We start from the raw sequence: 27,245 nt of genomic DNA, 5'->3' as shown, positions 1-27,245 counted from the left end.
GGTGAATTCCGGGAAAGTTAATTATTTTTCGATGTTTAGTAGTGTAATAGAAAATAAGTTGGAAAACATTTTTCAGTATTTGGTTATGTCATAGAAAATGAGCTGAAAAATAACTTATTAATGTTTTATTTTCTCAAGTTTATTAAAATAATAAGGAACAAATCTTATAAATTAAAAAGTTGAATGAGGATGAAATTGAAAAAAAATATAATTTCATAAATTATCTCAAATAAAATAAATAATAATCAAAATAATAGAAATCAAATCTAAAAAATAAAATAAAAATGAAAGATAAAGAAATTAAAATAATAATAATTAACATTTCATAAATTATTTCAAATAAAATAAGTAGCAATTAAAAGAATGAGGACCAAATTTGATAGATAAAAATTTTTAATAAGAAAATGATAAAGGAAAAGCAAATAACAATTATAAAAATGAGGACCAAAGTTAATATAAAAATTAAATTTTAAAAGATGAAATTGAAAAATAAATATTCGAAACAAAAATATATATAGCAATTAAAAGTTTGAGGACCAAATTTGATATAATCAGCAAATAATATGACATTTCTAAATTTTTCACAACTTCCGGAAAGTATTTTCCGCTCAAATTTTTTAGGAAAACACTTTCCTGAAAACCAAGCTAAATTTTTCTTTGACTGGAAAGTGTTTTCCATTGATCAACTTTCCTAATGACAAACAAACACAGGAAAGTTTGGAAAGTGATTTCCCGGAAACCATTTTCTAGAAAACAAACATGGCCTTAATTGAATACATCTCTTCAAGACGTGTTTATAAATACTAAAATTAATGTTGTTTGTTACTAGAACATGACCGATTAAAAACGTTTTCTTTTCATCCATTTTCTAATGATTTTCTTTTTATTATCAACATCTAGAAACTAAAAAATGTCATAAAAATAAAATTGAATATCAAAATATAAATACCTAAAACAACCCAAACCAAATAATGCGAGAAATAAAAAATTAAAAGACCAAGATATAATTTTACTTTTGCAATGTGAATCCACAATAGCAATTCATATTTCACAATGCAAACAAACATGGTAGAACGCATAACTTCAAAAAGCATGTATACTCTTTTAGTTTATTTTTATAATTATAATTTGTAATTGTAATTTTATCTCGAATAGAAGACTATCAAAGGAGGGAATCTAGAGCATGATTAATTGTAATTAAATCGAATTATTGAGCAGTTTATTGACGTCAAATGAGAAAAGCTAATTCAATAGTTGATTTGAGAACGAATTGGTATTTGAAACAAAATAATAAATGTTTATTTTAAAAAAATTGTGCAAAATCCAAAAAGTTCCTTAAAAGTATGTCTTTATCAATGAATATATTTATTTGACACGTTATATTTTGAATACAAATCCTAGAAATAAATAATATTTTATGTGGTCGGGCCCAAGTCTCCCGAGGGGCATTTGCTCTCTCTATCAACGACAGTTGAAGCATAGTTAATTTGGGCTCAGTCGGTGAATCGTTCATTCCTATGACTGGAAAGGCTATCATGCGCAAAGCCCAAGTTTATTATACTGCGGGGAACCCAGTTTTTTTTTAAAAAAAATATAAAAAAATACATAGGTTTTAATTTTTTATATATATTATTATTAAACTTATAAAATGTTTTGAAGTGGAATCATTATTTTTATTAGAATAATATTTTATAATTGTTAAAGCAAGTTAATAAACAACCTTAAAATAATATCGAGATTGTTTCACACATTTAACCGACCAAGCTTGAGACTTAGATTTATTCTTAAATGAATAAAAAATATATTAATGTACTTCATTGTTCATATAAATAGTATAACACCCATTTGTGATTTGTTAATTTTTTTAACGTGGTATTTGTTTTTTGAGTTGATTGATTTTTTTTTTAATTTTATCATTTAATTAAAATATTAATTTTATTTTTTATTTTAATTTTGATCTTCATTATTTTTTTATCATTTTGTTAATTTTATTTTTCTTTTCAATTTCACCAATCCATCAAATATAAAAAATTATTTTTTATTTTTATTTTGATTCTCATTCTTTTAATTTTAATTTTTTGTTTTGGATCCTTTTATATAATTGATTTTTTTTCTAATTTTATCTTTCAGTATTTGATTAACTGAGAATTGAGTTTTTTGGTTTTTCCAGATAGGATGTTTTTGGTCTAATAATCCAAATCACTAGCTTGTGAAGTTAACGCGGGTTGATATTTTTTTATGTATTTTTTTAGCTGTCATCATTTAACAATTTTTTTTTAAAATAACCTTTGGTATTTTCTTTTTTATTAGGCTATCCTGATCTCATAACTTGAGGCACAGACTTGACAGGTCAATTTGGGTTGGCTCGATCCTTATTACTCGAGTTAAAGGTTTATCATGTTAACCCAGGTTAAAGCAAGTTTTTTTTATTACTATTATTTACTCAATTTCATCATTCTGTATTTAATCAAATGAGAATAGAGTTACATCTTTTTTTCCTTTTTAGCAATTTTTTTCCAAGTTTTTGTGATTACTTTTTTTTTTTGAATTTAGTAAATTTATTATCGTTGCTTATTTTTTCTATCATCTAATTAAAATAAAATCAACTTATTTGACTCGGTGAGGATTATAATCCTAGTCGTTAATTTTGTTTCTTGTTTTAAGACATGTTTGTGGGACTTGAACATTGTATTTTATGTAAAAAAACCAACCTCACAACATAACATGGGTCCATTGATAGTACAACCCTATTTTGTTTTGCTTTCTCTGGCATTTTAAGAATTTAACCAAAAAAATAATATACATACATTGTGAATTTGTTTTATAATATTATTAAAAAAAATTAGTTAAAAATTGGAAAGTTGATGTGTACATTTAACAAAATAATTGAAAATTATACGAGTTAATGAATAAAAATAAAATAAAATTGTTAATGCTAATTAAAAATTAAAAATTAAAGTGGAAAGTTAAAAGATAAATGAACATAAAGATATTGCATCTTGTGTTACACAAGGCTCTTCAATTTTTTTATTTAATTATATGTAACTAAAAATAGATTTTTATAAGTACAATAATAATATAAATTCTGTAGAAAAATATAAATTTTTAGTATAAATCCCTCTTGTATTTTTAATATATTTTTTAACGAAAACAAATATGTATCCTTTTTTAGCTATGTTGTTTATTGCTTAAAAATTGAATATATTACTTTAGTATAAATTCCCATTTTATTTTTAATACATTTTTTAACCAAAAACATGTATCCTTTTTTAGCTATATTGTTTATCGTATAAAAATTGAAAGTAATTAAAATAAATAAAAAAAACTTTAACAATTTGTAATAAGAATAAAAAAGGAAACTCTTTAATAATAATAATAAAAACCCTTCTCTTATTAATGCAATCTCTCTCTCTCTCTCTCTGAAGAGTTGTTTTTTAAATTATAACTTACCTTAATCTTGATTTTTTTAAATAAAAATAAAAATTGATAATTTTAACGTAAATGTATTAAAAACTATATGAATAATAAACTTAAAAAAAATTAAAAGACATATATTTTTTTAACTATAGATAATTTCTACTTTTGTAATTATTATGCGTATAATTTAGCAGAACTCATTTCATTTATATTTTCTCATAAAAAATAATTATTTTATTTTATTTGTTATTAATTTTATATATAGTTATTTGTTTTTCATTCAATTTAAAGTAATTTGTCTTGAAAAAAAATCTCATTTTTTAAAAAATTCAATTCGCTACTCGTTTTAGTTATTTTAGTGTTAAGGTTTACATTGTATAGTAAATTAGCAAAGTAGTATTTTTCTCATGCTAGTCGAATTATGTATATATATATATATATATATATTATTTTTTTTTTGTTGTTGACACTTGACAGTAACATATGGGGGTATTTTTATCTTTTTGTTAATCATAGATGCTTGAGTTAATTTTTACACATCTTAACTAATTTTTTAATATTTTAAAATTAACAATTATATAATTTTACATTGATTTTGAGATTTGTAGTAACATATGATGGTAATATTATTTGTTTGTGTGTGCGTGCAGAGAAAAGAGAAATGATTAAAAAAATAAAAAAAGATTTCATATATAATATTGTATTGGTAGAAAATTTAAAAAAACATTAAAAACACAAAAAAAAAAATATTTGAAAGACATTTGAACATGATAGTCCTATCACAATATTATTATGTGTAAATTAAGCTACCAAAAGAGAAAGAAAAAAGACATTAACAATGAACTAAAAAAAAAAAAAAAGTTTTTGGACGATATAGCTCCAAGTAATGGAGGAGCATGTGTTGCGTGAAAAGCGTGTTTTTTCCCCTGACATGCATAGTGGATCCCATGACAACTCGGTAGCAGGATAATTGAAAGTACATGTCACCCCGTGTGTGTGTGTGTCTATATATATATATATATATATATATATATATATATATATATATATATATATATATATATTATCTTGATATTTTTATATTATTTTAAAGAATAAAATTAATTTTGTTTAGAATTTGTGATTGTTTCTTTTAATAAATGTGTTTTTTATAAATTGAACTTATATTTTTATCATTATAAGAATACAATAGTACCTTAACAACTAAATTAACACTTAATTGATACCCGTATGCATATGAAACTTATTACTAGTCATTTCTCCATGAAAAAAATTAGTCTTGCTTAGGATTTGTAATTGTTTCTTTTAATAAATGTATTTTTTGAAAATCAAACTTATATTTTTATTATTATAAAGATATAATAGTGCTTTAACCACCAAACCAACACTTAATTGGTACCCCATATGCATATGGAACTTATTATTGGCCATTTCTCCATTAAAAAAAAATAACAAAACAATACATAAATATCATCAAATCAATCTTGAAAAAAATAACATGAAAATCTCTTAGGAGTATTTATACCATGCACTTTATATAATATAAGTACACATTATTAGTGGGCTATGAGGTTGTTTGTCTACGCGGCTGCGACTGTGTTTTATTTAAAATGCAGTCCGCAGCCGTTTGGTAATAACAAAACTTATTTTATTGTGCATGGGGTCCACATGTTTTTTACGTTTAAAACGCTGGAAAGAAAAAGCAACGAAAACCTGCTTTGAATGCACTGTAGAAACCTGCGGGCAGTGCAATTCACTTGCACTGTTCGCGGTTTTTTTTTTTTTGATAGTGTGTTAATTGTATTAATTGTTTTTTTAAAAAAACTAGTTTAGAGAATTAAATTCATTCGCGATGTGAACAATATTTTTTTCTCGAAAAACTAGTATAGAGTGAATTAAATTTACGCGCATAGTAATATCAATTTTATATCTGATAATATTTTATCTAATTTTATTACACGCTCAAAAAGTCATGAAAACTGTAGTTCTTATCGGATGAATTTTGGACGTAATGGAATTATAAATAGTTTAATGGAATAATAAAAAATATTTTATATAAAATATTATTTTTTTCATGAAGTAATAAGAGTAATTAATTTTACAGTATTTAAATTTAAAACCATCAATATTAATATATTTTTTAAAAAATTATTTTATAACCTCAATTTCAAAAACATTCTTAACCAAACACATTAAACTACTTTTTCTTAAACCTCAATTTCAAACACAGTTTTAAGTTTTAACCAAACATCTATTTTTTCAAACTAACCTTAACTAAAAGTACTTTTTATAAAACAACTTTTTTTAAACCACAACCACAACAGCTACCGCAATACCAAACACACTCATAAATAGATGCATTCAATTGACAATTGACTGAGTTTAAAAAATTTAACCCCCCAACCGATTCAATTTTTTTAAAAAAAAATTCTGTGACTCGATATTATTTAATTTTAATAAATTAAATCATTAAATAATATAAATATTAAATATAGATTATTTTTCAAACACCCCTGCTAACCATCCATCCTCAATCCCCACGTCAATTAAAAGTAAAAACTCAAATACACTCTAATTACAACATCCCAAAACTTATATATAAATAATGATTAAGTTAAATTAGAAAAAAAATCCTTAATTATATTTGTCTTAAACTCCTAAGATCACATCCTCTTAAATGTTGATTAAGTTAAATTAGAAAAGAAATCCTTAATTATATTTGTCGTAAACTCCTAATTAAGATCACATCCTCTCGTTTTGCAAAATTTTAGATATAATGAAAAATTAATAATTTATACACATTCATGTATGTTACATGATACATTATTTAAATTAACTTAAAACTACTATTGTAAAAAAATACAACTTAATCCCATCAATGGTACCCCCGTGACTTTTCATTAGACATGTATAAGAGATTGTGTCTTTTAGTCATACCCTTTAAGTTAATAATGCCTATAAATAATACAACTTTAATTTTCTTTTTATTATATTAAAACTATAGTTTCCATATCTGATCCGGTCCAAGGCCCGGGTTCCGACTTTTGACCAGGTTGTCCTGGTTAATTTTTTTTTAAAAAAATTAAAATGACGTCGTTTTAGTAAAAAAAAAACAAAAGTCAACGGGTTGCACCCAGATCATACTAGTTTTTTCTTCCTCTATTTTTTCTCTAACCAGCTCGGTTCCAGTCCTGGTTCGACCCACCAAACCGGGTTGAATTTCAAAACTATAATTAAAACATATAAATCATATTTCTTCATATATATTTTTTTCAACTAACAATAATGTCTTTTATATCAAAAGCAATGTACTTTTTTTCATCATATTCTAAGAACTGTAGATCTCACCAGTAGTCGCCACTATGATTTTTCATCACATATAAATGCATTTTTAATATTGTTTATAAATTATACTTTTTCCTCTTTTTTTTTTTTGAAGATTCACATCTTATTATATTAAAGACTATTAATTGTATCTCTTTATATTTTTATATTCTCTTATGAATAATTGCATTAAAAGGCAATGTATTTTTCATTATAATTATTAATTTAAAAGATTACAATTATTGTTAAATATTACAACCCTACCCTGCCAATAATTACCACAATGATTTCTTATAGCACGTTTACATATATATATAAAATCTTTTAGCAACATCTTTTAAATTAACTTCTCATAAATCATACCTATTTAATTTTTGTTGGTTCAAATCTAATTAAAAATTTTAATTTTTTAAACCAATCTTAAATATTGTGATTAACACAAAAACTATTGTTGATATGCCATATACAATAAATTTTGACATCGACATGATATCTCAAATTTAAGGAGAAATTGGAAAATGCATCTTTGTTATACTCGTTCGCGCGCATACATGATGCCACGTCATCAATATTCTCCAAGATAGGTGGACGGAGCCGGACCGGTGCTCTACTCAGGTTCGAGCGACGGTGAAAAGCATGCAAGCGCCGTCAAGTCTCGGAGTTTTTTTTTTTTTAATTTTTACTTTGGTTTCAAGCATTCAAAAATAATAATTAAATAACATGGTGTAAAAATCATTTAGAAAAATAACACAATTTAAAGAGTTTGAAATAATATTTATGATTTCTAAGTTACAAGTGTCGATTCGAGTCATGATTTAATTAAAAGAAGAGAGAGAAAAAAAATAACCTCGATACAATGAGATTTCAATGAAAAAAAGATTCTAAAGGCATATTAAAACTTTGTTAATGACACAATTATATTGTTATAAAGATCTCAATGAAAAGACTCCAGCAACATTAAGATGATGACATTATTAATATCATTTGAAAGATCTCAAAGAAATGAGTCAAGTGACACCAGAAAAAGATCATAGATGATGAACGAATTGGGTCATATGACTCGTTCAAAGATGTTGGGGTTCACTTGTCTTTGGATCGCTGGTATGGCCCACTGCGGTCATCGTTTGTAACCTTTTTTGGTTTCGTTGGAATCGTTTAATTGATATCTTTCTAATGATACTAATGATATCATCATCGAAGTTTTAGTATGTTTCTAGAATTTTTTTTCTTTCTTCTCTCTCTTTATATCAAATCACATATATTATATGCAACTTTGTAAAAGTATGTTATCATTTTTTTTAAATATATTTTGCACTAGATTATCTTATCAAACTTTTTTTAGCATGTTAGGATAAAAAAATAATCGAGTAGAGCATGCGATGTGGACACCGTGACAGCTTATTGCTGCCACTGGCATCACAGTCCAATTGGCGAATTTGATCAATTAATTTAAATGACGGTAACATATTAAAAGTTCAAATATTATTTCGCAAGTTTTTTTTTTTTAATTTCTTACGTGTTCATTTCCCAGTGTTGCATAATCTGCCTTATAAGTTTAATTATATACAGGCATCCGAAAAAAAAAGAGGAAATAATATATGTAAGTGTTAGAAACTTAGATTACTAATATAATGGAACTTTATGTTTTACAAATAAATACAATCTAGTTTTTCATAATATTAAGAAAATAAAAATATTTTTATTTCCTTTGGATTAATGGAAATTTATGTTTTACAAATAAATACAATCATTTTAATTTAATATAAATGGAAGGATTGAAAATAATTTTTTTTTTTATTGATACAGTTTAAAACAAGACAACCTTAAAACACATCTCAAAATCACAAATATGTTTCATTTGTCAACTTTTTTTTTTCACCTTGGAGAACACCTTCCAAATTAAGCCTCGGTTTCCTTGTTCACTCTAGATAAATAGGGAATGTCTTAAAAAAATCAAATATTTATTACCATAGTTATTAAATTTTACCAGGTTCAATAATATGATTCAAAAAAATACATAATTTAAAGGTAAATTTTGAATTGAGTTAAAAAATAAATTTACTTGTAAAACTAGGAGTTTGATTTAATCAGATTTTTAATAACTTGATTTATTAATGCTAATTTATTTTTTAAAATAAAAATTAAATAATTGATTAAGGTAATAAACCTGTATTGATATCATGATCTGTAAATTAATTAAATAATTTAATAACCTTTTCTGAATCGGTTTCTGAACCCAAACTGAAAGCTGTGATTATTGCATTAAACAGGGAAATAACATGCGGAACATTTCCCCACGTGACACTTCCAAAGTTCTCTCCGTTTCCGTTATTTTCCAAATCAAGCAGCAGGTTCATTCTCCAAACCTCAGCCTCGGACTTCCCACACACCTTTCAACGGCCCAGATTCCATCTCTCCATCCATTACTCACACACAAAAAAAGTGTGTGGCTCAGATCTCACTCTCATAATAAAACTCAAAAACTTGGAAAACAGTGTGTGTGTGTGTGTATATATAATAATCACATGCAAAAAAACGAGCACACACATTCACTCAAAGATCCATCTATGGCGGAGCACGAAGGGCAGCGTGAATCAGCGGCTGAATCACTGGTGGATAAGATAACAGAGAAGATCAGCGGTCATGATTCATCTTCGTCGTCTGATTCCGACAACGAAAAGTTTGATGCTGTTAAATCGAAAATCTTTCGGCTTTTTGGTAGAGAGAAACCCGTCCACAAAGTATTAGGCGGTGGAAAACGTAAACAAACACTGACATTCTCTCTTTCATTTATTTATTTTATGGAATATATTATAAAAAATACTTGTGTTTTTAATTCTTTGATTCAAAGTTTAAATATTGCTGCTTTCTTTAGTAGAAATTGGCATTAAATGGCATTTTTTTCTTGGGATTGTTTCAAAGATTTGATTTACGAAACCATGGAATATATATTTAGAGAAAATGGAAGAGAACCCTTCTTTGTTCTTTGTTTCTGTTATCTGATAGAGATATCTGTTTGTTGCTTGAAGATGGTAGCATTGGATTACTGGATTCTGTATCTTTTTTTTATTTGTTATTCGAAAATAGAGAAGAAGAAATTTCTGCATTTCCACCTTTATATGATTGAGCATTGTATTGTATTGGTGAGTAGGGAAGCAAATTTGGGATACATTTGTTTTTGTTAGATGGTACATGGAAATGCAGAAGAATGATTGATTTCTGTTCTTGAAACTGTTTGTTTTTCCCTAACAGATGGTTTTTTTTTTGGTTTCTTGCAGCTGCTGATGTTTTCCTGTGGAGGAACACGAAAATCTCTGCTGGGGTGCTTGGTGGTGCAACTACTGTCTGGGTTCTATTTGAATTGCTTGGATATCATTTAATAACTTTAGTTTGCTATTTATCAATATTTTTTCTGGCTGTTCTTTTCCTGTGGTCCAATACATCCAATTTCTTGAACAAGTAAGGATTTTTAGATACTCTTTATGTCACTTCGGATTTGGTGATGTGTTATTCTTTCTTATGGTGTTGATTTTCAATTTTTTTTATGTATTAGACCCCCGCCTAAAATCCCTGAAGTTGTGCTTCCTGAGCAATGTGTTCGTGAAGTTGCCTCCGTGCTGAGAATTGAAATCAACCGAGGATTTGCTGTCCTGCGTGATATTGCATCTGGGAGAGATTTGAAGAAGGTTCTTGCTGTAAGTGATCTCTTCCTATCGTTGGTATAGCGTTTGATATTTGGCTGGGGAATGCCGTCTTTTATTGATTGTATTTGTTAACTCCTTGGTGATTTCTACTGTTTCATTTTCATGTTAATGCATCAAAGTTGCAATGATGCATCCTTATATGTGCCAACCTATGCTGGGTTTATAGCACCATATATCAGTTGTTGCTCATTTGGCTGTCAGGTAATTGCTGGCTTGTGGGTTCTGTCACTTATTGGGAGTTGCATTAACATCCTGACCTTGCTCTACATATGTAAGAGATTCAGATGTCCATTACTTTCTATTAAGATGCTAGGTGGATTTTTATTGACAGACTGATTTTTACTTGATTTCTTCGAAACAGCCTTTGTTTTGCTGCACACCGTGCCAGTGCTGTATGAGAAGCACGAGGACCAGGTGGATGCATACTCTGAAAAGGCATGGATTGAGATCAAGAAGCAGTATGCAGTGTTTGATGAAAAATATTTAAGCAAAATTCCAAAGGGGGCATTGAAGGGAGAGAAGAAGGATTAGAGAGAGGGAGAGAGAGACCAGCTCTAGTGTTCACTAGGTTGAATTTTGACTCTCATAAATTCTGTTTCATCAAGCTGCTGTTGTGGCTTTGAATATTTTAGAAGCCCACCCTCTGCTTTATGTTTATGGGGTGCTTATAAAATTAATTAATACTCATGCTCGTAATAATAAGTCCATATATTGGTTTCCAGGAAAATTCCCCATCTTGTGATAGTACCGATGGGTCTTCTGCTGTCGGCATACACGTGTTCACGTTATCGGCCTGTGGGCTTAGAGGGGCATTATCTGGTAATAGATTGCAGACTGGCCTCTTTTGTCTTTCCAAGATGTTTTTTTTTTTAATTTTATTTTATAAAAGGGCTATAAATGGTCAATTCCATTCTTTCATGGTTAGGTTCTGAGGGGTTATAAGTTACGAGTCAAGACTTGTCGTTAGCCCTTGTTGTCAATTCTGTTGACGTTCGATCTTATCAGTGTTGTTGATTTCAATATTGTTCATCGTGTCATTTTGGTAGTGTTTTTTTGTCAGCATATTCATGCTAGATTTTAACTCTGTTATAAACTATTTTACATTCCATTTTTGTAGAAGAAAAAAGATAAAGCGATTCCTGCCTTTGGAACGATAGATATGGATGTATATATTTAATATCTAAACACGCTTCATAACTTGATTATATTTAATAATGTTATTTCATGGAACAATGTATTATTTAATAAAATGATAATAAAATAAACAAGCATAGAAAATCAATTGAATTAAATTAAAGAAAAATAAAATTAAATAGGGCAACAGATAAATAATATCTCATAGCATTAGAAAATAAAATTTTAAAAATAAAATTAAAATAGAAAAAAATAGACAAAAACAAGCTCATGCATGTGAACCTTTCAATTAAGGGCTTGGATGCCCGGAATGTTTTATTTTTTAAGGGGTGGACGTAATGTTCTGAAAAAAGAAAAGCAAACAATGTATCATCTTTAGCCTTGTTTCAGCTGATTGAAGGGTCATTGAAATTTGATCCATGAGTTTTTTTTATATAAAAAAATCTTAATTTTTAACTTGTTTTTTACTTTAAATATCTAGAAAACATCTTATTAAATCTATTTATGACTTTTTAAAAACCAAAATCAATCTGAAATAAAAAAAAACCTTCTCAAGTTTAGATCTACTATTTCAAGCAATGAAAAGAAAAAAAGAATACCTTGATGGAACTTATTTTATCTAATAAAATCATTAACACTAAAATTAATTTTTTTTGTGGTCAGAATAATATTTAGCCAAAGACTCTCTAACCACCGATTTCTCTACTCTCTCGAACCATAAACTGAAAAATAAAATTTCACACCACAATTTAATTTTTAAAGTATTGAGACTTAAAATTATCATTTAAAAAGTCAAAGGACCCAAGTGAATTTCTCGCTCCTTTCTTGAAATTATCACTTGTTTTCTTCTTGTTTTACACTATGGTCCCTTTGTTTTAATTTTGTTTCTCCTTAATAGTTTTTAATAAATTGATCATAAATTTGAACATGGAATTTGAAGAGAAACGTGATTTGAGAACTAAATTGAAAAAAAGCACAGTAAAAACCCCAGACGGTTTAGAGTTTTCTATAATGCATAAATACAAAAAAAATTGCTTCTCCTTTTGATATAGTGTACATACACAAATGTACTTCTCATTATTAATTGCATGGTAGGATTTTTGTAACCAGGCAAAAACATCTTCCCAGTCTTCGAAAGCAGTAACTCATAATCCTATTTCATTTCATGAGCAAGACGCAATTTCACATTCAGATTTGCTCCATTCAGCTGCAATGATCCTCGCATGTATATCACAAAAAAATGAGACCATTCCCATTAAGAGGCGTTAAATTCCACAACAAACATATATATACATACAATCTACGAGTTATCTCCTTCGGTGTTCTCATGATAAAGACATTCAATGGATAGATAACGTTCTTGTAAGACATTCTACAAGTAATAAATGATTCTGAGTCCCTGCTGAAAGGGGTGAAACAATCCATGCTTTGTTCCTAAGTAAGTTTTTATCCTGGCCTGTACTGATTCAGTGGGTGTGCCCATAACTTGGGAATGTACCATTCATCAAAGCAATCATCCAAGTCACTATCACTGTCCGAGGACATCATAGATGAAGAGCCATCTAATAGATACTCAACAACCTAAAAATCATGAGCGCATAGGAGAATGTTAGTCAAAAAGTACAAAATTTTAGGCAAGTGCTTCAGTCAGGTCGGGGACAAAACAAGGTTTGTGATGAAAATTGAATCGACAGAACCCTCCCACCATCCCCACAACCTAAAAGAACACAAGCATCCACATAAAGACTATACCTGCTCAGATGATTTGGGAACAATTGGCTGCATTTTAGGCTGTGGTCCGCATTTTCCACTACCACATTTCAGGCCATCAAGCCACACTATCATATCACAGTACAAACAGTAGCCTCTACTAGTTGTTAGTCTCTTCGATGAATTGTCTGAAATCCAGACAACAATATTAATGAGAAATGAATCTTTGGGAGAAACTAACAGAAACAATTATATTCAGTAGATAAGCATACCTATATATGCTCTTTTAAAGGCCTCTCTCCAATCAACACTGTTGTTATCCTTATTATCCTCACCTCGCCCGCCATTCAGCAAATCCTTAGCATTCGAGGAATTATGGTCACTTGCAAAAATCGTGGCATATAAGGATTGCCAGAGATGGTTATTACAAGCCGCAGCATTCCATGATCTTCACAAAAAGCAATAAGAAACATTAAACTCAGATGAAGAATTAACTGCTCAGGGAATAATACTCAAGGGACCCAAGATAATCTGTTATAGTGTTATGCACTAGAGCAAATAAAAACTAGATGATTTGGTTTGTAATTTCAGTACCGGGAGACTAGCGAGGCAGAAACCAATGACCGTGTGTCGAGCAAACTGAAGATGTCTACAAGAACATCCTGTGCCAATTCAGTATGACCTGAAATTACCCATAAAACCATAGTCATAAATTACATGGCCAACCAAACGTTCTAACATAAGACAGTATAAATTCTCTAAATTATAGTAGTACTAACATTCTTGCATCCGACACGCTTTACCACGCCTTTTAGAAGCAACCATGGCTTGTTTGAATTCTTTTGTAGCAACATTCTTCTTCTGCTTGGGCAATGTAGCCTCAGCACTCTGAACTAGGAGATGCGCTGCTGAAACAGCATTGTTTGTCCACATTCTAAGATTAAAAATACCAACAAAACAATCATGAGAAGTTTGACAAGAACAATAATCCGTAGTAATTAGTGCAAGAGACCCAAATTGTCTCATTGGCCATATATCAAAAGCCGTTAAATTGGGTAATTGCTTTCACTCAATTATCACCAACGCAATCAACTGTTCAACAATACCATCCAATTTCAATTACAGAAATGAATTCTTGTACAAACATTAAAATTGGAGCAGCATATTCTTATTCAGTTTCGTTTTCAAAACCCCAAAAATCAAGATCAATAAAAAGCATGTTTCTTTAACCAATTCTTGATTCAATCAAATCCATCAAAATTACAAAAAGGGTCCTAACAATTCACAAAAACAACAACAAAGATGACAAGCAAACAAGAAATTGAAAGACTTACTGAGGAAGGAGTTTGAAGGAAGAAAGGGTGTCCTGAAAGACGAGAGATTGAAGATTCTTGGGGAGTTTGCTATAAGCTTCTCGTAGAATCAAGCTTAGTTCTTTACAAGCTACAGGGTAATGGTGGGTTCGTGTTAGAGCCTCCTTGTAACCAAGAATTTGGTATCTTTCCACTTGGTCTGACATTTTCGAGATTGTAATGAAAAAAAGTGGGAGCAGAGACCGAATTTTGGGAGGAAGAAGGGATGAGTTAAAGGCAACTAGCAGGCCTGCTGTCGGTTTTGCGGTTTCTCTATTCACCGTACTTGAAAAGAAAAGTAGTATATTATTATTATTATTATTATTATTATTATTATTATTATTATTTTCTTTTTAAGTCTAATTTCACTAGGAAAATTGATTTCTAAGCAGAAAAAATCTTGTTAGAAATTATAATAGACAAATATGAAAGAGGTATTCTATTGAAAATGGCCTTATCTAAAGTTCAAAATATTAATCTATATTCTTTTCTGAAGATATTTCCAACCTCAACTGCGTTTTTGATAGTGAATATATATATTGTATAGAGCGATTAGATTATTGTTTGATATTGTGTAATAAGATATTTTTTAAAAATATTTATTAGTTAAAAATATATTAAAAAAATATTTTTTATATTTTTAATTTTTAATATAAGCATATTAAAATTATTAAAAAATAACTATAAAACTATTAATTTAATATTTTTTCAAGTAAAAAATAATTTAAAAAAATTTTGAAGTGCTGAAGCTACTATAGTGTTAAATAAATGTTCTGTTTGTTTTTGTGGAGTTAAGCTTTTTAAAAAAATTGATTTTTTTTTTATTTAAATTTCTTACTATTTTTTATTGTTTTGATGTGTTTATAGAAAAAATTAAAAATATTATTTTAATATATTTTTAAATAAAAAATATTTTAAAAAACAATTATTATTGTGATACTAAACACTACCAAACACTAGAGCTTGTTTGATTTGATGTTTCAAAAGTGTTTTTTAAAAAAATTAATATTTTTATTTTAAATTAATATTATTTTAGTATTTTAAATTATTTTGATGTATTGATGTTAAAAATAATTTTTTAAAAATAAAAAATATTTTAAATAATAATCATTATTCTCCTTTCAAATACGTCTAAGAATAGAGGAATAAAAAAACTTACATCTTTTAGATATTATCTATTTCTTCTAAACAAAATTTAAAACCTGAATAGAAACCTCTAAAGGTATTTAGGTGGACTGCCACATCTCCTTATTCTGCGTTCCTTTTGACACGCCATTGAAGCTACAGTTCATACCTCAGTTTTGCTTTCTTCTTTTAATTATTTTTTTCTTACTGGCATTCAGTTTTGTCACTCCATATCTGTATTTTAGACTTTGATGCCAGTATATTATATAGTTACTAACTAGCAATGTTTTTTTCTTGATTAACATGGTTATCTTGGTCAGTTTACATGCACCTCAACTAATTTTACGAGCCTTGAAGTTCACAACTATACAAGTTTCCAGTAACTCTAAGAGGACTCGAACTCGTAATCATTAGGGAACAAACCCAATACCTGATTAGTTGAACTTCTCTTCCGGGTTTTAATAACTAATATTTGATTGGTATTGTAGTAGCTTTTATAATTAGAGTTTGAAAACATGTCGTATAAACGCTAAGAATTATAATTCTTTCGTAACCAAGATTTGAAAAAAAAGTTTATAGTATAACTTATTTAAAACATAAACAAAGATATATAAAGGGATATTTGGAAGTGTGGTAGCGGTTGCTTTTCGAAGTGTTTTTTACTAGGAAATGAATCAAAATAATGTTTTTTTTATTTTTAAAAAATTATTTTTAAAATCAGTACATTAAAACGATTTAAAAACACAAAAAAAATTATTTGAAGTAAAGAAAAAAATAAAATAAATTCAAAATTTTTTAAAAATATTTTTAAAACGAAAAAACAAATAGAATAACCAAAGTTGTTTCATGTAAAAAAAAAAATCTCTGTGTAATGCCTAGTCAGGGTGAGCTAGACTTGCAAGTCGAATTTAGGCCTACTTGTGTTTTAGTTAGAAATGCTTTTAGGGCATGTTTCACACTTCCATTTACATTGAGTGCAGTACAAATTGCAGTAAGGGTGTAGCTTGTGCAGATGGACGCTGACAGTCCATTTAGGTTTTCCTTTCTGGTAAAATGGAATTCTGAATCATCAGTAGCACATATAAAGAAAACAGAACAAAGCTACAAGAGTAGAAAAAATATATATTATCTTTCACAAAGACTAATTTACAAATTCTATGTTCATAGACTACAAACTATCTAACAAACTCAATATAGCTCCCTCTCAAATTCCAGAAACCCATAAGCATTTTCAAGTACCACGCAGACATAACATAATTACAATACTAAAAATGTGGTGGCAATTGTTTGCAGAATGGCCTAAAAAAATACTGAGAAGTGAGATCCCCCCGTCTTTCACCCCATCTGCACGTTCCAGACAGAAATGAAAGTATATATAACACCCTATCATAAACTCCTTTGCCATTTCAATCCTTTTCAATTTCAGGAAATGGTGTCGAGGCGTTCTGCATTCCGTTCAATGCTGCTCTGTTGTATGCTTGTGACAACCATGTTTTACTTGCAGGGAAAAGCTTCCATAACCTCCCACTTTCAAAGAATGTTACTAATGATAGGGTGATCGCTTTATAAAATCTAGAGAAAGTAAGTCAACTGCTGCTTCTTCCTTGAACCCCCTTCGCCATACAACTCATTCCATTGCTTCAGCTCATTCATTACCGAACCCTCAGTTGCAAAACTTGCAGCAACCTGCATACATTATTAAGTTAGAAACATCCATACTAAGTTAGAAACATCCCTGGACAGAACACAAGATTCTAGATTTCTTTTACTTCCATGTTGCAGAACCAAATCATCAAGATAGGCGTTGGTTCGAATCACACTGCAAAGAAAGCAGGGCTACTTAACTAGTTGAGGATGTCTTTCTTCAATGAAATAGTGCTGCTAACCATAGAATATTAACTCTAGTCTAGTGCCAGCTACTTGCATTTTAAATCATAAGTTATGGACCATAAGTAGAAGATGGAATGAGACTCTGGTGACAGAAGAATTTGAATTTGAATTTGAAAAGACTATTTGCTGATGGATTGAGAGTAAAAGAAGCAATCCAAATCCAAATCAAAAGGAAATTCATGTAAGCTTACCTGATTCTTTGCCTGTCTCATATCATCCATGTTTAATGGCCTTAGAATGATTACGCTTTCCTCTTTGCCTTCTTCCTTTGTATCTGCAGCATCTTCAGAGCTTGTGCCTTCTTCCTTTGTATCTGCAGCATCTTCAGAGCTTGTGCCTTCTTCCTTTGTATCTGCAGCATCTTCAGAGCTTGTGCCTTCTTCGGCTTTCTGCTTCTTTTCCTTTAGAGAGATTGATGGAAGCAAAAAACCAAGAAAAGTATCAGCAAGGACTAATTTCAATAAGAAAAATGAAAATACATCTATAACATGCAAGAAAGGGCTTACCTTATCCTTCACTCGCTCCTGCTGTAAAAGCTCTCTGACTGGTCGATATGCTGCTGTGACACACAAGTTCTGTTTATAGTAATCAATCAACATCATGAGCTAATTAGTCCATTGTGAATATCATTGATGGATGCTATAAATGTTCTGGAAAACAGAGAAACAGAAATAACAAACCTTAAGATCACTTCCACTATATCCTTCTGTCATGGTTGCAAGCTCTTTGAAGTCTAAGCCTTCTGTTTTTTCTTTTGACAGAAGAGTTTTCAAAATCCTTTCCCTGCTCTCAATAGATGGAAGACCGACCATAATTCTGCCCGACACAAAACACATTGCAGTTAGCAAACACATTATGAAGCATGTCAATAATTTAGTGAGTCTATCCTTGAATGTTTCTCCTCCAGCAAGGTTCAAAAAACTCCAATAAAACTACTCAAGAGGATCAAAATCAAATAAGATCATCTAGATAGCATATGGTGGATTCATAGGGGGTGGAAATTATTAATGGAGCGGGGACATAAAGCTCACAACTGAAAACCATGATGGAAGCAAAAGATACTCGAGAAGGTTTCTTAAAAAGGTCAAGACAGATGGTAAAAAAGAAGGAAATTGCTTAAGGCTATACTGGGAGCAGAATCACTAAAGAAGAATGTTCAGAAAAGATGACGACAAATTATAGTGGACTGCTTGTTATCATGGACCAGGTATGCTGAGTGATGATGATGGTCAATAAAACAATTAGAGAAAACAGAAGAAATAAAACGCACCTGCGCTCAAACCGCCTGATAATTGCTTCATCAAGGTCAAATGGCCTGTTGGTTGCTGCAAGGACAAGAATACGCTCGCCAGGTTTTGTCATCAGACCATCCCAGTGAGTCATAAACTCGTTCTTAATCTTCCGCATGGCCTCATGCTCCCCAACCCTAGTCCGCTGCCCTAGCATGCTATCAACTTCGTCCACAAATATGATAGTTGGGGAAACCTTTGCAGCAAGTGTGAATAGAGCTCGGACATTCTTCTCATCTTCACCAAACCATTTTGAAGTAATGGTAGACATCGAGACATTTATAAAACTTGCTCCAGCTTCTTTGGCTATGGCTTTTGCCAGCATTGTTTTTCCTGTTCCCGGAGGTCCAAACAGCAATATACCTCTACAGGGCTTGAGAAGCCCGCCATTAAAGAGATCCGGCCTCCGAAGAGGCAGCATGACAAGCTCCTGGAGTGATTCTTTGGTTTCATCCAAGGCACCAATATCTGCAAATGTTACTCCAATCTCATTTGCGGGGATAACCTCTGGTCTGATTCGTTTCTCAAATTCATTGTCAGGAGGTACTTCCTGCAGGAAATAATGGAAATCCATCAGTAAGACAAACAAAATAACATTGACCGCTCTTGTCTAAAATATCAAGGGTCTTGACTTACAGGGGTTTTAGGCTGATTCTCGCTGTCCTTCTTGGCTCCAGTTACAGATTTTTCTGTTTCACTTTTAATATCATTCTTGGCACCAACAGCCTCTTCCCCTTCAGTTTCCTACAATTGACCAAAAATGTCAAAATATGAAAGTTAATAACACAAACCTTACTTCTGTTGTGTAGAGCTTATTGTGTTATAGACAATTCAGGTACAGAACCAACCTTGCCAGCTTCGGCATTAGTCTCTAGTTTTAAAGTATCTTTCCCATCACTTTTACCTTCTTGGAATATACTCAATCCATGTGACAAGCTGCTCCAGAGACAAAATTGTATGTAAGAGATTGTTTTCTACTATTTTCCAAGAGGATATAACAAAAAAAAAAAAACAGTATCCACCTCTTAGATGATATAACAAGCTTTCCATTTCGGTATTCTGGATCCTTATTATTCATCAGATGATAGGATATTGCTGATACTACAATTTCTTCAATATAATTGCTGAGAACCATTGTGTCTGCGTGGCAAATAGAACTCAAATCATCGCATTCGATATCATTTGCTGCAAGCACCTCAGCAATGTGGTTTTTGGTATCTTGAATCTGAATCTTCTTCATGTCTTCTTCCAGTTGGGCTTTCCAGCTGACAAGGTGGGTCTCATCTTCTGGTGGTTTGATCTCAATGTTGTATGGGAATAACAGAGCTAGCCTCTCATCCACTTCTCTGCAATCATCTTCTTGGTCCAACATCCGGGAACCAAGTATCAACACATTACCTGAGAGCTTCTTCAACATTTTTTCAAACAAGGTGTACATCCTTTGTGATTGAAGAAGAAGCTTCTCGGCATCCCTAAGGTATAAAATGATGGAATTTCTCTCTGATACTGAAGCCAACACCTGAAAGAATAACATCTTGACTATTAACAAGATATTAAGAATCATGCAGCAAAATAATGCTCACGCTGAAAATCAAATTTTATTTTACATTTAATATATAGCTATATATACAGCTATATATACAGCAGAAACTCTCAACCGTTGGTAAATAGCAAAGCTGTAGAATTGTCTGCTCTTAAGAAGGAAAAGTAAACTTCAACAAGTAACAGCATCACCCAGCTAGGGACTGATAAATTATTTAATATCAACTACAACAAATTCACGAGTACAGGAAGACCAAACAACTTAATGGGGATGATATTATTTTACCTGATAAAGTGATTGCAGAAAGAGTTTCTCATCATAACACCAAGTGCTGGAGTGCTTGAGAGGAGCTGTAAAACAAAAGAATCCCAAGAAGCAGTGAGTACAATAGCAGATTAAAATATGCAGATTACTACAACCAACCTAACATACATACGAAAACTAGAAGATGATCAATGAGAAAACTATGCGTTATAAATGAATCAGAATTGATTTCTTCATAATTATAAAATATTTAGTCATGTAGGAGCTATGTCAGATAATAACAAATTGCTACCAATAATAATGCTTGGAATCAAATCAAGAAATGAAGAAGCTAAAGTTTGTGGATTCAAAAATAGGACAAGAAAACCACAAAAAACAGTGCTATGTGCTTGCAAGGCTAACATTTCACGGGATGAAACCCAGTAAATAGGACAAAGTTATTTAACTTAACACTTCTTATCCCCGAAACCAAAAGGAACTGAGGATAGCACAGAAAGTATTCGAAACAGTAACTTAGTGATAAATTTTAAGGTGAGAATCTTTTCATTTGATGTGATCTAATAATTGTACTGAGTTTTGTAAATCTGTAAATTTTGAGGTAGTGACGGAGAAATATGGATTCATTTCCTGCATCACTATCTCTTCGAGGAAGCTCACTTCATTGCAATGAACATTCTGTTAGTCAAACTTCAATAAATTAACTACCAAACATATATATATCAATTTTTATAGTAATCAGTTCAGCTATGTAGATGACTGAATTCTGATGTATAACCTGGATTTGTAGAAGCAGATTGTGAAGCAATACTACTCATATCAGATGCAGTGGAGGCATTTCTGCGAAGTTTGGGAGGATTGTTTGACCCTTCCATACCCCTGCAGTACATGAAGACATGGGGTTAGAACCAAAACAAATTCAATCCCTGTGAGATCTTCAATCTAACCACCACATAAGATTGACTGAACTCATCCAAGCCTTATGACTACTGCAAAGGGATAATAAACTGAGGGGAGTGGGAGTGCTTGTGAATACCTTGTTTCTTCCTTTGTAGAAAGGATTGAGAAAAAACCAAACAAAGAGGACATTCGTTCCAAAGTGAACCCGGAAATGGAACTTGTGAAAGACTACAAAAATAAGCAAAAACATCAGGATACTCAACCATATCAGGATGTGAGGCTTTCTGCACTTCTCTAACTGAATAATGAACGAGGCAATTTACATTCAAAGTGTAAGAACAATTAAATCAACTCCACTCATCAAATGTATGTCATTAAACAGGTCTTCGTGCTTAGTGTTTGACCACTTGACTGATATAAAATATGAAATAATGCATTAAATTGCAGATTCAACAGCAACAGAATGCTCAATTCATCAGCACAAGCAAGAGAAAGCTTACAGGTTCTTTTTTAATGCATCCATATTTGCTTTGCATCTGCAGTAAAGATAACATGAAGAATATAAGTACTATCCAAAGGCAACATGGAGTGAAGGTTTGAAAAAAAATTTGTTCATAGTCACCTTTATGGAGAAGTCATGAACATCCAACAACAGCAACTTTGATTCAAAGTTCTGTGCTAAAGCCTTTGCAAGCATTTGGTGATAAAACTCTTCAAAAAATTAAAATTGCAAGAGATTAGGTCACAATGTGATCTTTAAAACATAATATTCAAGTTAAAGTCACAAAACATATTCCTATGGCTTACCAGCAGGTCCTGAGAGCAAAATCGTTCTACTGGCGGGAGAAAGGTTCCGGGTGTGCTTGGAGAAGTCAGCATGCTTTAAATGAACAAATGCCGCACTTGTTAATAGCATCCGGATTTTCTCACTGTGATTGGCCATAAAAAAAAAGTGAGAACGTAAAAATGGATTGATTATTAAAAATCTTCCACAAGAATGCATTCCAGAATATATGTTGTAGCACCATCTAAACTAATGCTGCAGAGGGATCACTTCATAGACATGTCAACCTGGGCTCTGGGCAAAACAAGATGATTTAATTTCCATCATCCCCAACAAATCAAGAAAAGATTCTCAAGCTTAACATAATTGAAGTCTTGATCCAACTATATGATTCAAGTCCCATCATCTCCAATAATCCATGAAGAGGGTAGCAATAGCAATTCATCCAGACAAACCTTTCTCAAATTCAACAATTCCCGCTTGAGTATTCCAGAAACAGGACATGGATCCACCAATAATAAGATGATGCCTAATAGCTGTCACAAAGATTAAAAAAAATCCAGCAATACCAGTGAAAAACAGAAGAGAACTGGCAGGCTTGGTATCAATAACCTAGGACATGAAAACTATTGACATGTTGAACTAGAATCATCCTTGTACTTCGATAAAGATTACTGAGATTACATAAATTCCTGACTTTCCATTATGAAATCTATGGACGAGTAAACTGTACATGTTGAACTTATACAAGGCTAACCTGTCCAGAAAGAGGGAAATCAAATTCAGTTGTTGAAGGAGCAGAGATCATTCAAAATCTATATAGGGTGAGAATCTATCAAAACGACAAGATGTCATTAATCAACTAAAACTCAAAAAAGCAAACAATTTAATAAATATATACATGATTATCATAATCATGTCCAGGGGATTTTTCACCATGTCATCAATTTCCAGATGATGATGATAAAAGAACCTAAACCCCATATGTGGTAGATACACAGAGTCAACACAAAACCCCATGATTTCTGTAGTTTTGGACAAAGAAATAAAGCAGACTTTCTTTCTCAAGATCTTCAAAATGCCCATATCAGCAGAAATAAAACGGACCATATGATACAACCAAACACGTGATAAAAGTCATCAAAGTGACCAGAGAATAAAAAAACATTATCTTGCCTGAGATAGTAAGGGAACTCATCAAATGTGACCTCGCTCTCTCTTCCATCAACAACCTGCCTCATCAACTCTTGCTCAATCTGCTCAAGCGTGACACCATCTATTGAACCATTTCCACCAGCCCACCTACTCACTTTTTGTCCAGATGCCAATCCTAGCCCCATACCGACCCCGACGCCAACACTCAGAGCAGACAACAACATATGCTTCTGTTCCATCTCTCTCTTTCTCTTTCTTTCAAACTCAAAACTAATAAAAACTTGAACAATACTAAGAAAACTCAAGCTACTAACATGAACATGAACACATGATCATATATGCACATAAAGGGGTAAGTTCTTGACACCCCACAAGCTAAAATGGCTGTTACAAAACCATAAAAGATGTGGAGGATCAAGAAAGAGAGAAGGAGAGATTCAAGAAACAAGAATTTAGGAATAAAATGGAATGATAAATAAAATCTTTCTCGAGGAGACAAGGAAATCTGAAAATGTTAAAAGGGGTGGTCTAAGAATAGAAGGTTGGTCTATAATCTTTTTGACAGGTATGACTCTGGTGGTTTGTGGTCTGGCCCTCTTCAACCATTTATAGCATGCTCCCTCTAATGAACGTTAAATTCATATATAACCGGGAAAATTTACTCTCTTTTTTCTTATTATTTTTTTATTTTTTTAATGTTTCTGGTTTATTTTATTTTGGTTGGTCGGTTTTCTCTTTTTAGCTTTTCTGTTTGGTGGATTTTGGCCTTTTCCTTTTGCTGTATATATATATATTAAATTTTTTTTTGTCTAATATATATATAAAGTGAATACCCACTTTCTTTCTGTCCTTCCACACCTTTTGCTTATACTGGTGGATGCTTTTGCTATTTTCTTTTATTTTAAGACTATTATTTAAAAAAAATGATGAAAAAAATACCAATAAAGGATTAAATAAATAAAAAATACATTCTAGAATAAAAAAAATAAAGAGATTTGTCTTCTTTATCTCCTCTCAACCGTCTTTGATTATTTTAATTCTGAGAGAATAATCAAATACTATATAAGTATATATAAAAGGGACACCCTCGTTTATATATATTATTTCATTTTAAATTGAAGAATATATGTAATTTCAGTCCTTAATTAATCAAATCTAAAAATTTAAAAAATATTCCACAATGAAAGACAAAACACATGTAGAACACAGATCTGCATGAAAACAATTAATTTATTTACAAATCTAAATTATATGAATGCATCACATGGTAAAGTGATCTAGCTAGCTAAGCTAGCAGTGTCTATAAAATATCGTCCTCAAGGGGCGTAGCATGGTGACAAAAAGTTTGAGATCTGCACAGCAGGTCTCGAATTCGAGTCAGAGCGTGCATCTCTTGTAAGAGCCTGGGACAGCCGGGGTTTTACTCACTCACTTGGGCCCACAAAATGCGCTTTCCAGAGAGTGGGGTTTTCTCGAATCCAAAAAAAAGTCTATAAAATATCACTAGGATTTTCCGAGAGCAAAAATTCCTTGAATTGCAAGTTATTTAAGTGGCTCTGAGTTGTGTTTGATTTGTCACTTAGCCAAATTATTATTCGAATTTTTGGCGTGTGCGTTGTCTTTGGTTTTGTGATAATATTTAATGGTCCTTGCCACAAGTGATTTCCTTCCAGGTATGTTTTTTTTATTTGTTCTAAATTAATATATTTTTAATGTTTTTAGGTTATTTTAAAATGTTGATATTAAAATAATTTTTTAAAAATAAAAAAATATTATTATAATATATTTTAAAATAAAAAACACCTTAAAAAACAATAATAAAATTAAAAAAGACTTGCAGCATAGGCTTCCAAAAACTTTTCTTGTTGTCTGCCGGCCGGAGGATTTTTTTTTTTTTCTCACGAAAATTAAAAGACGCTATGAATATGAATATTTTATGGGCGAGTAAACATCATTTTATTAATAATTTATATCGCCGACAAATCGAGCACGTTGGTGATAAAGTTTTATCAAGAATTTGCTATCGAAAAATAGAGATAGAATATTATTACTAATTTTTTAACGGCGGCTGATCCTCGAGAAAATTAAGCATAATAATTGACCCTTAGTTGTATAGGCGATTCAATTATATCCATAGAAATTATAAATTAGCCCCTTCAAATGTATCATAGAATAAAATTTCGAAAGATTATATATATATATATATATATATATATATATATATATATATATATATATGTTTGTGTGTGTGTGTGTGTGTGTGTGTGGAGCATATCGATTGTTTTGTTTTTCTCATTTGATGTGTATCAAATCATTTATAAGTGAACAAAGTATAACAAAACTATTTAGTTTTTTATTTAAACAATAATATGTACTAAATTGAAAAAAAAAAGAAATTTACAGAGCTAGTATATACGTTATTGAAACCATTCTATAAATGCTTCACTTTCACTTCTAAATCATATAAAGTTTTGATTAATTAATGAAAAATAATTACAATATTTAATATATGTTTAATTTTCTTACTTTTAACATACTATAACTATATTTTTTTATTAGCGTGGATGTTCGGGACAACTTGTTTACACCTCGACTAATATGACTTAATATTAAATTATAACATGTAGTTAAACATTAGATAGTTTTATAAGATATATATCATAAAAATATAAACAAATTAATTTAATCTGATCCCATCATAATTTAAATCTTAACCCCATCAATGATCAACACCATAAAAGTTCAATAAATCTGAATCTGAATATTGTTTATTTATTTTGTTTTTTTAAATACTTTATTATAATATCTATATATCAAGGTGTCGTTTTCTTAAAGAAAATATCTTTAAAACCAATCCTCAATTAGGCAGGCTCTTAATGTGAAAGAGAAGAAGTCATTATAACCTAAACATGAAGCCATCTGCAATAATTGTAAGACAATAAAGTAATAAATTAAACATGTAGCTCGTGATTGCTATGGAAGCAGCCTTTCACTTGGACTATTTGGTATTATTATCTAATCATATTTAATTTTTAGTGTTTTTTTAGTGTTTTTTATATGTTAATATAAAAAAATATATATTATTTTAATATATTTTAAAATAAAAATACTTTACAAAATAACTGCAACCATGCTGTCACCGTCAAATAGACTGTAAATTACTGCTAGAACCTTAAGAGATAGAGGAAATCAGGTAATTAATTAATTAATTAATTAATATAATCAGGAGAAAACAGTCAAAGGTTATGCATAGAGCAAAGACCATACGTGCTAAAAATCTTAATTATTCCACTAGTTGTTTTATAATTGATTACAACCTATTAATTATTGTAATAAAATGACTTACAACTATATATCATACACAGATACACAGCCTACAGTTCAACCATATATCTTTTCCTTGCCCAAAAAAAAAAACACTTTCAACTTTTTATTTTTTTGAAATCAACCAGATAATTGCACATAATGGTACGAAAATTTGCACCTTTATTTTGGTGTTTTAAAGTTTGTTTTATTTAATAATAATAATAATTATTGAGTCTTGAAAAATAATGTTAGAAAATAATATAAAATACTTATATAAAAAATAGTAAATGGACATACAAGATAAAATATGAAAATATAAATGGCATATATTAGCAAAAAAAAGAGAGAAAA

General features: G+C 30.3%; 3 protein-coding genes across 6 annotated transcripts; 1 reads left to right on the top strand and 2 right to left on the bottom strand.

Moving 5' to 3' along the window:
• Positions 1-9,162: 9,162 nt before the first annotated feature.
• Positions 9,163-11,303, top strand: LOC133679004 (reticulon-like protein B1). 2 transcript variants are annotated; one of them, XM_062101560.1, is made up of 6 exons: positions 9,163-9,501; positions 10,020-10,200; positions 10,295-10,436; positions 10,647-10,716; positions 10,807-11,013; positions 11,168-11,303. In XM_062101560.1, exons 1-5 carry the CDS (start codon positions 9,267-9,269, stop codon positions 10,974-10,976), a joined length of 798 nt encoding a protein of 265 aa, XP_061957544.1. In that variant the 5' UTR covers positions 9,163-9,266; the 3' UTR covers positions 10,977-11,013; positions 11,168-11,303. The 2 variants fall into 2 exon arrangements, with proteins under 2 accessions (XP_061957544.1, XP_061957543.1); XM_062101559.1 differs by having other exon boundaries at positions 10,807-11,172.
• A 1,502-nt stretch (positions 11,304-12,805) lies between these two features.
• LOC133678224 (F-box protein At5g52880) lies at positions 12,806-14,944 on the bottom strand. Of its 2 annotated transcripts, none has more exons than XM_062100470.1 (6): positions 14,624-14,944; positions 14,069-14,223; positions 13,884-13,971; positions 13,562-13,737; positions 13,332-13,417; positions 12,806-13,160 (listed from the first exon to the last, which is right to left on the bottom strand). In XM_062100470.1, the coding sequence occupies exons 1-6, from the start codon at positions 14,806-14,808 to the stop codon at positions 13,026-13,028; spliced, it is 825 nt and encodes a 274-aa protein (XP_061956454.1). In that variant the 5' UTR covers positions 14,809-14,944; the 3' UTR covers positions 12,806-13,025. The 2 variants fall into 2 exon arrangements, with proteins under 2 accessions (XP_061956454.1, XP_061956453.1); XM_062100469.1 differs by having other exon boundaries at positions 13,332-13,477; positions 14,624-14,943.
• A 1,928-nt stretch (positions 14,945-16,872) lies between these two features.
• Positions 16,873-24,197, bottom strand: LOC133678513 (uncharacterized). Of its 2 annotated transcripts, XM_062100828.1 has the most exons (16): positions 23,610-24,197; positions 22,457-22,578; positions 22,272-22,360; positions 22,150-22,185; positions 21,786-21,877; positions 21,528-21,628; positions 20,774-20,838; positions 19,968-20,464; positions 19,794-19,881; positions 19,582-19,689; positions 18,927-19,495; positions 18,337-18,472; positions 18,163-18,231; positions 18,033-18,057; positions 17,848-17,993; positions 16,873-17,452 (listed from the first exon to the last, which is right to left on the bottom strand). In XM_062100828.1, exons 1-16 carry the CDS (start codon positions 23,825-23,827, stop codon positions 17,339-17,341), a joined length of 2,475 nt encoding a protein of 824 aa, XP_061956812.1. In that variant the 5' UTR covers positions 23,828-24,197; the 3' UTR covers positions 16,873-17,338. The 2 variants fall into 2 exon arrangements, with proteins under 2 accessions (XP_061956812.1, XP_061956811.1); XM_062100827.1 differs by having other exon boundaries at positions 17,848-18,057; positions 23,610-24,196.
• Between the last annotated feature and the right edge of the window lie 3,048 nt (positions 24,198-27,245).

This window comes from Populus nigra, chromosome 18, assembly GCF_951802175.1.
Source record: "Populus nigra chromosome 18, ddPopNigr1.1, whole genome shotgun sequence".
Taxonomy (NCBI): Eukaryota; Viridiplantae; Streptophyta; class Magnoliopsida; order Malpighiales; family Salicaceae; genus Populus; species Populus nigra.
The sequence above is the reverse complement of the archived record's forward strand: the minus strand, read 5'-3'. Positions and strand labels throughout refer to the sequence as shown.